Here is a 12,368-nt window from a genome sequence, read left to right on the forward strand (position 1 = left end):
GGAACATGTAGGATGGGATTAATCTTAACTGTAAAAAAGAACATTGTTACCTGTTCTTCCAATTCATGTCCCAGGAGCATGTGGAGTTAAACACTAGAGACTGATGAATTAATTTCTCAAAATATACCCCAAAATAACCTGTGAGGTATAGATAACCCTTTAATTTATTAAAGCCGCATTGTTACTTTCAAAACTATTTCAGTCAGGGGTGGATGCAGAAGAAAATCACAGAGGGACACTGGAATAGTGGAACGGGGAGTGGTAAGCTGTCATGAGAATATTTTTGTGCATCACATGCGCGTACACTCCCATGAGAAGGGCATGGCTTTTATACAATGTTTGGAAAGCACTTCCCAGTATATGCCCACCTGGTATGGTATAGGTACAAGGGACGCACACAAATAGGATAGGTGACACCCCACACAATCCATTCCTCCCATAAAAGTTACCAGGCATGCTGCTGCTGAAGGCCCAGCCTCAGTCGCCTCTCTGCTGGCAGCCAGACCTACGTTACCGTGCCCGCAGCGTGGCGAGCGCAGCGAGCCCGCAAGGGGCTTTTTTGCGCTCGTCATGCTGTCTGAGACCGGGCAGTCGGGATCCCGACGTTGGGCTAATGACTGTCGCTACATGAGCTACCTATTCTATTCTCCCTCTATGGGAGTCGTTGGCCTCCACGAGGGAAAATGGCGGGTGGCCGACGGGCACCCGGATGTCGGCATTTTGACAGTCGGGATCCCGACGTCGGGTAAATGACTGTCAGGATCCCGACTGTTGGGAACTCGTCTGGCACCCATCTTTGCGGCCGCAGCTTATGCCAGCTACATTAGCTGCTTTCAGAATAGCGTAATTGTCCCCTCGCGGGCACGCTTCGCTCGCCACGCTATTAAATGTAATTTTCGCAGACTGTCCCTTACACCAGTGGGAGCTCTTGCAGGGGCCGCCTGGCTGACTGTCATTCAGACTCATCGTGAGACCGAAGGAAGCTGCTGCTGCAGTAATTAAAATAATGATGCTCGTGTAAGAATTTAATTAAAAAAACTTTGGATTGGACTGCATTCCAATCCACACACACTTCACCCTCTGGGACATGACTTTTGTTAGCCCACTGGCCCCCAAGTCAGAGAAACACTGCAGTCAGAATAATCATAGACCAAACTCGTAGATCTCGAGGACTGGTTTGGCCACCCCTGAAATAGAGCATATACAGTACACACTGAAAGCAAAAAGCACAGTCAGGAAGACAGCACATAACCTCATCTCCCTACAAGTATACTTTTGTACACCTAAAAACATTGCAATCCATGTTTTACCCATAAAACGCACAAAAATGGATGCATGACATCACAATTTGTCGTTAATATTGTAGGTTTATATAACTGTAAGAATTGTAAATGACCCTTTTTAACCAACATGCCTCTGTATCCCTTCCTAGCTCTTTGAAATGGAGCACTGATATCCACTTACAATTTTTAAAGGATCACACTGACATCTTGTGATAGCCAGTGAAATTGCATGCATCTACAATACAGGATTAGTATCCCTTATCCAAAATGCTCGTGAGTGACCAGAAGAATTTTGGATAACGGATTATTCCGCATATCAAAATATTTTTATATTTCAATGATGTATCTTGAGGTTTCTTGCATTTATGTTGTATAAACACATCGAACACATGAAATAAACATAAATATATTTTTTTTGTGCATAAAACAAGGTTTCAAAATATGAAACAAAGTTTGTGTACAATCTCAGATACTGCATTTGAATGCCAAGTAATCATTTTCTTGCAGATATATAGTGGCAGTTACAGTACATATCATGTCCCCAGTAGTGCTGTTACAGATGTCCCCAGTAGTGCCAGTTACATATCATGTCCTCAGTAGTGCTGTTACAGATGTCCCCAGTAGTGCTGTTACAGATGTCCCCAGTAGTGCCAGTTACATATCATGTCCTCAGTAGTGATGGTACAGATGTGCCCAGTAGTGCCAGTTACATATCATGTCCTCAGTAGTGATGGTACAGATGTGCCCAGTAGTGCCAGTTACATATCATGTCCTCAGTAGTGCTGTTACAGATGTCCCCAGTAGTGCTGTTACAGATGTCCCCAGTAGTGCTGTTACAGATGTCCCCAGTAGTGCTGTTACAGATGTCCCCAGTAGTGCTGTTACAGATGTCCAAAGTAGGTTATTATCAAAAAATTTTTTATTGTTTTACATTTTCTGGAATGTATGGTTTTCGGAATGATTTGGATAACGGATATTTGGATAAGGGATACTCAACCTGTATACAAGAAATGAGGTTTATTTTTTTTATTGCTAATTTAATTGTATAGTGCAATACTGTATAATAAGGGAACCTTACAAATATAATACAGAAATCCATACAAATTAACATGTTTTAGACAAAGATGTCCGATTTCTAACTAGAATTTCAATTCTTAAAATTGAGGTTTTGTTTATTTTATTATTACCATTTTCCAGTTCATATGCTCGGTGCTGCCCAACACATTTATTACGATTTTTGGCAACTGCAGTTAGAAATGAACAATTAGTTTTGTAAAGTTGTTGCCAATTTTAAAGAAATCTTGGCCCTGATTCTAATTGACTCGGTAAACTGCGAAGCTGCTTACGAGTCATTGTACCGCTGCCCCGCCGAATGCACGCCCCCGCCGCTGACGCCATTTCCCCTTGCTACAATGCAAGGTGATGCATCATAAAGGGCCTTATTTTGGTTCATTCTTTCTGACAAAATCCTTCTTAGATGGGCAAAACCATGTGCACTGCAGGTGGGGCAGATGTAACATGTGCAGAGAGAATTAGATTTGGGTGGGGTTTTACTTCAAAGTGAGATCTATATTGCAGTGTAAAAATAAAGCAGTCAGTATTTTCCCTGCACAGAAACAAAATTACTCACCCAAATCTAATTCTTTCTGCACATGTTACATCTGCCCCCCTGCAGTGCACATGGTTTTGTCCATCTAAGAAGGATTTTGTCAGAAAGAATGAACCAAAATAAGGCCCAAAGATACATCCCCACGCATGTGCCCGCAGCTGTAAAAATCATTTGATGGTCGGCGACCATCATATGATTTCTCCAGGGCTCCCATGGGGATGGTCATGAAATGCTGGCCTTGAAATGCTGGTCGTTCCCATGGGTGACAGCCGACCACGCTGCCCCACACCCGCATCGGTCCGTGTGATGCGAACAGAAGTGAAATAAAATGTCAGGAAGGGAGGAAGAGGGAAAGAGGGGAGCAAGAGTAAAGCCCATACACACTAGGCAATATTGTGAACAATATCACCCAGTGTGTACACTTCATGTTGTTAATGATGCACGCTCCCACGCAATCATTAAGGAGCCTCTCCCTCACCTCGCACCTGGAGTCGACAAGTGTCTATGCACTTGCCAATGCCGCCCCCACGGGTCCCTACCACCACCAATATCGGAGTTGGCGGGGATCAGGTAATGTTTATGGGGCTTTAGATATTTTTTATGGGGTTTTACTAGGGATGTGCACCGTGCACTTTTCATGTTTCGTGAAACGCGTTTTGGGTCTGTATCTCGGGCAATGTTTTGGATTTGGATCTGTTCCAAAACACCACAATTTTCGAGTTTCATGTTTTGGGTTCTGATTTTTTTATAAAAAAAAAGCATAAAACCTTAATATCATTAATTTCCACTAATTTCCAGTCTATTCTGAACACCTCACAACATTGTTTTTAGGGAAAAATGTTGCACCGAGGTAACTGGATAACTATGCTAAGCCACACAAGTGTGCAGCACAAACACGTGGCTCATCTAGGAGTGGCACTGCAGCGGCAGACAGGATGGCAGTTTGAAAAACTAGGCCCCAAAAAGCACATAATGGCAAAAAGAGAGGTGCAAGATGCAATTGTCCCTGGGCCCACCCACAATAACAGAAGTAATGAACAAAATAGCGCATCATATAAAAACGAAAAGTGATCCATAAGATAAACTGGTTGCTCAGCTCCTTGATTATTACCACTTGTCTCGCAATACATTGCCGAAGAAGTGGAGTGCAAACAGTTGCATGCAATTAAAGACGAGTCCACTTCAAGTTATCTTACATAGCAATGACTCTCAGCAGTGGGATTGCTCAGCTCTGTGATTATTACCAACCGTCTCACGATACATTGCCGAAGTAAGAAATTGTTGCGCAAACACTGGAAAGTTTGTGCAAAAGTGGAGCGCAAACAAGTGGAACTGATTAAGTGATTGACTGATTGATTAAGTCAGTAACCCTTACTGTCCCAAAAAATTAGATTGATTATTTTACAGCACCGATTATTTTGCAGCATCGGCTTGCACACAGGTGAGGTGAGACTTGTGTAGTACACTGTCCCAGCTAACAGTCACACAGCAGCAGACACAGAACAATTGAAAAGGATTATTATTAAGGAATTTAAGTCAGTAACTCTTTTTGTCCGAAAAAATTTGATTATTTTGCAGCACCGGCGTGCACACAGGTGAGGCGAGACTTGTGTAGTATTCTGTCCCAGCGAACAGTCACACATCAGCAGACACAGAAAAATTGAAAATGATTATTATTAAGGAATTGGTACTCTTTACCTAGAACGGCGCCCGCGATTACAATCGCGGGCATCGGGGGAAAAAAATCGCGGCCATCGCGGGTACATAAAAAACGGGTGCGACGCGATGCCCGCGATGCCCGCGATTTTCCCATAGGGATCAATGTTAAAAGTCAGATTGGACGCGATTTTAGTGTTAAATGCCTCAATGCCCGCGATTTTTACATAGGAAACAATGTTAAATGGGCTACAGAGCCCTAATAGTCCCCCTGAAGTCTTAAATGGCCCCCACAATTTTTAACGCCACCCCACGATCAACGTGAGCCCGAAGCGTGGCGAGCGCAGCGAGCCCGCCCGGGGCGGCGGTACGTGTCCTCCGACCTTTTCATACCCCCACTATCCACGTCGGCGTGGAGTTGAGAATAGAATAGTGTGGCGAGCGCAGCGAGCCACCGTGCCCGAAGCGTGGCGAGCGCAGCGGATACCTTCACAGATATACGCGTCCCCTCGCGGGCTTCACAGGTGTCCGTAACCCTTATTGTCAATTTTGACAGCTACAGTACCTTTTTTTATGGCATGTACCTTTTTTTGAGTCATCAACTGCACCCTTTTCCCTTGGTCACGCCCCTTTCCAAATCTGTACCGGTTTTAGAACTTAACTTATTCCCCTTTCAGACCGCACTTTGTAAATGGTATATTGCCGTTTTTTTTACCGTTTTAAAACTGTAATCTGTGCGGTCTGAAAGGTGCAGGACTACTTAACCGGTTAGAAAATACCGTTTTTTCTAACCGGTTAAAATGCAGGGTCCTACCCGTTTCAGAACCGGTATTTTAGGCTCAAAATCGGGTCTGAAACGGTATTTAGGACCCAGCCAATGAGCTGGGTCCTAAATTCAGCGCAGTGAATATTTAATGAGCGCTCATTAAATATTCACAGCACTGGAGCCGCCCCTCGCGCGTCGACCCCCCCGTGTCGACCTACCCCCCGTGCAGCGGGTACCTCCGTTGTGGATCCCGGCACTGCAGTTCTGTATGGTCGGAAGCACTTATGAAAAAAAGTGTCTTTCAGAAAATGGCTGCCCCATAGGAAAACCTGTTTAAAAAAACTGTCTTTCGTATGGGGGCAGCCATTTTCCAAAAGTCACTTTTCTTATAAGAAAAGTGACTTTTGGAAAATGGCTGCCCCCATACGAAAGACAGTTTTTTTAAACAGGTTTTCCTATGGGGCAGCCATTTTCTGAAAGACACTTTTTTTCATAAGTGCTTCCGACCATACTAAACTGCAGTGCCGGGATCCACAACGGAGGTGTACCGGCTGCACGGGGTAGGTCGACACGGGGGGGGGGGGGGTGTCGACACGCGCGGGGGCGTCGACACGCGCGGGGGGTGTCGACACGCGCGCGGGGGGAGGGAGGAGCTGCACGGAGGGGAGGGCTGAAGGCTGCACTGGCTTTGACCCTGTATTTGGAAAGTTTCCAAAAACGGGTCTGCCAGTGTCAAAAAATCGGCACTTAAACGGTAATATACCGTTTAAGAGCTGCGGTGTGAAAGGGGTTTTATCTGGCAGACCCGTTTTTTGAAACGTTTTCAAATACAGGGTCAAAGCCAGTTATGCGGTCTGAAAGCAGCATAATATGTATGGAGGGTATGCATTTGCAAACGGTAAGTTGCAAGCTCCAGCAAAATGCCTCACATATTAATTATAGACAATACAATAAAGTCTTGTTCCTTTATAAACCAGTCTCCCGACAGCGGCTAGCAATGTAGTTGGTTGTTTAAAGCTTTGTAGCCATTTTATTTGTGACCTACAAAATAGTACAACATCCAGTCAGTACCCGGGAGACGGCCTCTGTAGTCTGTACAAGGGAGACACTTTGGTGCAGAGACCAGACCTTGCTAGAAAAGCATTTCGCCCTCTAGTGTTGGGAACGCCCCGTGGCGCTGCACTGCTGTAGTGTAATGTAACGCGATGACAGGCTGTTCGTGATCCCGACCCCGCCTCCCTGGTGACGTCGAATATTGTTGCTGGAGCTGTCATCATGGCGGCACAGAAGATCAATGAAGCGTTAGAGCATCTGGCAAAGGCAGAAAAATAGTGAGTCCGGGTGTGTGCTGGGGAAAAGGGCTATAGGCGCATTCCCTGTACCTGGCAGTGTGACCCGGAGTACACGCCGCATAGTCACTGCTGCATGATACAGTCTTGTCACTGTTAGGGATACATTGCTTTCCCATTATCCCCAATATACCTAATATACCTACTATGATTAATGTAGCTATAGTGTAGGTGTCCTGCCACTGGAGGTGTCTTCATTATCTCCTCTTAAACACAGGGATCTGTCAGTTTGTATCTAGTGATAATGGCCAAATATCCCTAGGGATTTGCAGAAACACTTACTTTACAAAAAACTATGGCTACAACAACATCTGACCTGCAGTAGTACCTGCCCTATATTATTATTCAAGGTCCTTGTGCTTCTTCTTCTTCTTCTTCTTCTTCTTATTATTATTATTGGTACTTCCTCATCTTTGCGACCACCGCTTATGCTACGGAATTTACATAGCGTACAGCGAGCTGCGAGGATTATATTCGGGGTCCATGCCACCCTCCTGTGCCCACGCCACCATCTATTACTTTTAGTAAAGGTGTGGCAAGCGGAGCAGAGCGAGCCCAAAGCATGGCAAGCGAAGCATCGTGATTCACGCAGCGGCTAACGTAACTGGCGAAAGCGGTGGCCGCAAAGATGAGGAAGTACCTTATTATTAATTAATGCTTTTGTTTATTCATGGCACCACAAGGGTTCCAAAGCACCTAGAAAAAAGTGCAGAAACAAATGAGCAAAACAAGAAAACAGTGACGTAAGCCTCGTACACACGGGGCAACTGCAGACTGAGCTGAGCGGCGTTCTGAAGCACGCACTGCTTAGCACTCCTGATGTGTGATGAGTGATCTGTGCTGAGTGGGGTGTTGCCTATTGTTTATATGCAAAACCCCACAATATTGCAGGATAGACACTGTAAGCACGGTCTATAGGTGCGTACACACGGGGGCGATTTTGTACAATATTGCGGGAAATATGGTCGCTAAGCGACCATATTGCCCACGATGGGAGTGTGCACCAGCGATATCCTGTTTTTTCCCCTGTAGTAATCGCTGGTCGCAGGAACATGCTCCTGCGACCAGCTGATTACCACTGCCGGGCTCCCCCGGCAGTTTCTTTTTCATCAGCGACCATCTCTGGTCGCTGATGAAAAGGAGACACTGAGCAATATATTGCTCAGCCATATATTGCTCAGCAATATATGGCTGAGCAATATATCTCCCCCGTGTGTACAGGGCTTATCTCTGTTGGCGATAGCGACATGTGAGACCGATCATCTTAGTCGCCCGGGGCCATACACACTAGTGGTCCGTGCTTAATTTATAAGCGATCTAGTTAGATCTCTTAGAAATGCTTAAAATTGCCCAGTGTGTATGCCCCGTTACAGGGCAGGTATCATCTATATATATGTCTACTGTTCGTTTGTGTGTCTCCGGAACACTGCCATCTGTTGGCAGTGAGTGAAACTACATCTCTTTCTATCTTACACATTCAAAAACACAGAGGCAATCACAAGGTAGCAGACTAGCTTTCGAAGCATTTGCTTGGAGCGGGCTTATTAGTAACCTATATAAACCTTACTGCATCATGACACTGATTTAAAGTGTCGCATCCAAGGGTTAGGTGCCATTGTAGTTAGCCTGGAGCAGATAATCTCTTAAATCAGAGAAGGAAAAAACGCATGAGCAAACAGGGTGCTAAACATGAGAGCTTACATTGTAAAGGAGAGGGGTAGCCTGAGCATGGAACAGAGAGTTAGGATGATGGACGGTTGGTTTAATGAAGAGATGGGCCTTGATAGCCCATTTGAAGTTTTGTGGAGAGTCTAATAGGGAGAGGTAGAGAATTCCTGTAATTACTGTATTGCTTGGGGGTTACGACATAGGTTTACCAATAGCCTTGTTACTACTTAAAAGGGTACAATACATAATTTGTCAGCATTGTATAACCTGCTTAAGATTGCCCATGTTGCAGTTTTCTTGTCAATTTACTTTTCTTTTTTTTTTTTTAAGTTTGAAAACTGGTTTTCTAAAATGGAAACCGGACTACGACAGTGCAGCTTCGGAATATGCAAAAGCAGGTATGATCTCCAGGGTATGGGTATTTTGCTCACAGCTAATATAAGAAAAGATTTTATTGTAGAGAGGCCTGAACTTTATTTCAGTAGTCTTTGCTTTAGGAATGGACAATAATTCTCCATGTCTCATAAACTCAGAAGCTATTTGAATCGATATATCACATGCTATAGCTATGATATAGATCTGTAAGTGCCACCTAGCTGCTTTTTTCATCCTTAGCCCCAGAGCTATTGGATATTCTTACTGTACATGGTGGTCACTCAGAAATATTGTAATCACATGTGACAGGTTCAAGTTCAGAAAATGCCCCCCTGAAGTTAGCATAACTAAAAGGCTTCAGAATATCATTAAACTAAATATTGAGAACTGTTACATTAGTAAAAAGTTTAAGTGTTAAAAATGTTTTTTCCATAACAAGTTTACTGATGTTCTGAAGCAGTTTAGTTATGCTTCCCACATGGGGCCATGGCGGCATGCTCTGAACTTGAACCAATGTGACAATATATTTTCATGCCTGATTCAGACATGTTGATACCATATAGATACGGAATCGTGATGGACCGATCTTTAGGCAAATTGTGATCTTCAGGCAGAGAGATATCATACTATCTGTGCTTAATGTCTGGGACATTAAGTTTTACAGGATACTCCCTTGTGTGACCAGACTTTATTGCTCTTGATATTTTAACTGTGTTTAACATTGTGTTATTATACTGTGAGATTAATTACAAAATTATTTGTTTATGCTTTGTTTAAAATGTATTGAAACACAGCAGAGAATTAGCATTAAAATAATTTTTTGTTATACTCTTGAGAATTCTTGAATATGTTTATCAGTGTGATGAAGAGCAAACCACATGTGTCCCTTGTACGGCAATTCCACTCGCAGTGGGAATGTCTGCTATGATCTTGAAATTGTGGTTATTCTGAATATTTTATACCACATCTCTTATAGATGTGTCCTCATACACCATACAGCGCAAGATGCCAATCTGTTCTGAAAGGTGTAGTCTTTTTCTTAAATCTGCATCTCAATTTGCTTAAGTAGTGTACTAGAGTCTGGTTCACACAGGAATTGGTTTTAAACATGTACAAAGTTGCAGATGAAGCACTATATAATTTATCATGTGATAAATAGTTACAGACTTATTCACACACAGATGCACAAATGTCGCACATCAAATTGATCAGTGTACATCCATTTTTTTTTTTTTTATACAATTAACTTCTTGAGTGGACCTGGAGTGCAGGTTTTTTTGCTGTGACTAAAGTCACAGTATATGAGGACACAACATGTTATTTCTACCGCTTTCACACTGCCAAAACGTTTCAAAAACCGGTATTTTTAAACAGTATTTAAAACGGGTCTGAGCCTTCACTCAGACCCGGTAGATTACCGTTTTAAATACCGTTTAAGTACCATTCACATCAGTCAACCCGTTTAATCCCCTGAACACGTTTCAAGGCAGAATGCAGGGGACAGCCTATCACAGGTCTGTAATCTGTTGTTTTTAGTAAATACCATTTCAGAGCCATTCTCACTGCATAAAAAAACGCTCTGAAACATGTAGGACTCTGCTTTTTAAACGTGTTGAAATACCAGTTATCTTTAACCGGTAAATCAACTATGGCGCTTTCCCACTGCAGCCTTAAACGTTTTGAAATGGGGAAAAAATGGCAATATACCGTTTAACAAGTGCGCTGTGAAAGGGGTATAACTGTGACAAATAGTGAAATCTAATTAGTGGCTCTGATTGTGGAGAAAATCGACTCTGGAAATTCTTTACATTTAACACGAGAGAGTCGAGTATAGTTGCATATAAATTATTTAAGACAGGAGTTGCTGAATTTGTTAATAAAACAATACGGTTGTTGCAGGTTTACTCTGTACGACACACTATGGGCTAATAATGTATTTGTGTATTTTTTCAGCTGTTGCTTTTAAAAATGCTAAACAGTATGATCAGGCTAGAGAAGCTTATCTAAAGGAGGCTGAATCTTTTGAAAACAACAAAGCGTATCCTTTTTTTTACAACATTGATTCACTTGCAGAAAAGAGAAAAGTATTAGGTTACATTTATTTTTATTTTATTATTTTTTTTGGGGGGGAGGGTCTTTTGATGGAATTCTATAGAAAATGTCCCTAAAGTATCATTACTTATCACTGCTATGTTGTGAGGTGACAGTAACTCCGATAATAGGGTGTCTCTGCGATATCTATCCCATTGACCTTTTGTTTTACCGAAGCAAAACAACGAACTTCCCTTGTCAGAAAGCTGCTGAGAATTCGGATCAAGACACCAGCACTTATACGGCCTACACACATGCCGATATTAAGGCATTTTCTAAGCGACTTTGCTAAGTTTGGCAAAGTCGCTTAGAAAATGCCCTCACATCGGTGTGTGTGTGTGTGGGCTATATCGACAGCAATGCGCGTCCCCGCGCGTCATTGTCTCTGGCCGAGATTGATGAACAGTGTCCATCAATATCGGCAGGGTTCTGCCACCGGAGAACACTGGCGCTGTCCGCTCGCTCAGCACACAGAGCTGACAGCTTGCTCTGTGTGTGGGCTGACAGCTCGCTCTGTGTGTGGGCTGTCAGCTCTGTGTGCTGAGCGACTCAGAGCAGAACGGCCAGACATAGCACAGCTAGGTCACCCTACACACATCGGCATGTGTGTAGGGCCCATTACTGTGCCATTGCACTGTGGTCTGATATCCTCCTCTGCTGTGCTGGACAGTGTATCTCCTGCTGTGGTACCATCTCACTTTGGAGCATTGGCACTGCCATGTTCAGCCAGATCAGCTGACTAAAGCATTATCATGGGCAATCTTCTTATAAATGGGCTAATGGCAGGGCCAATTCCACATCTCTCTATATTCCATCTGTGAGGAGAAGTCCTGTGCTTCCCAAAGTATTGACTTTTCAAACAGCTGCAGCAGCTCTTGCTTGACCTTAGAGCCCAGTCTAAAAGCCTGGTGTTCAGCCCGAGGTCCGCTGTTCCAGCAATGTCCAGAAGTGCGAGTACCAGCCTGGTGTCCTTCCTAAGAATCTCTGTGCCACCATTATCCAGAACCTCCTGTATCACCCCGGAGTCTATTTCCAAATTTGCTGCAGACGCAACATTCAGTATTACAAGTTCTTGTTCTAGGTCTGACTACAGGCCCGTTTCAAAATCCTGTTCCACTAGTTTCTCTTACAGTTGCTTCTCTGCAGCTTCCACAGGACTAGTTCCAGTATGGGTCTCACCTCTCAAGTTATCTCTGCTAACTTCACAACTAGAACCATCTAAAGAATCTGAGTTAACGAGGGCTTGTTCCCAGCTTTTTTTTATTAACATTACATTGACCTATTCCTTACCCTGTCTGTCTACCTTCCTGCTCATGCTCAAGAACTTTATTAGCCCGTTTGTTTTATCCACATACTGTAGCCTCCACTTAGGGTCCAGGCCCTAATTACAGTCTGGGAGCACAAACTAATTAAGTTCCAAGCGTGACATCCATGTCATTCACCGCATACACACACAGCCCAGGTGGCATATGGTCGGTTGGTCCACCTAAAGATGGTCGACAGTCATTAGGAATAGGGATGCCCATCGTTGCCATTGCCATCGATGGCAATAATGCAACAGGCCATCGATG

General features: G+C 43.7%; 1 protein-coding gene across 1 annotated transcript in view; it reads left to right on the forward strand.

Moving 5' to 3' along the window:
• The first annotated feature begins 6,494 nt into the window (after positions 1–6,494).
• Positions 6,495–12,368, forward strand: part of NAPG (NSF attachment protein gamma) — a 32,969-nt gene continuing 27,095 nt past the window's right edge. The window contains exons 1-3 of the mRNA XM_083187656.1: positions 6,495–6,645; positions 8,662–8,729; positions 10,660–10,744. Of these exons, the coding sequence (XP_083043782.1) occupies positions 6,590–6,645; positions 8,662–8,729; positions 10,660–10,744 (209 nt within the window). The 5' untranslated portion in view covers positions 6,495–6,589. The remainder of the gene's footprint in view (positions 6,646–8,661; positions 8,730–10,659; positions 10,745–12,368) is intronic.

The sequence above is a fragment of the Crinia signifera genome, chromosome 5 (assembly GCF_055691185.1).
Source record: "Crinia signifera chromosome 5, ASM5569118v1, whole genome shotgun sequence".
Lineage (NCBI taxonomy): Eukaryota > Metazoa > Chordata > Amphibia > Anura > Myobatrachidae > Crinia > Crinia signifera.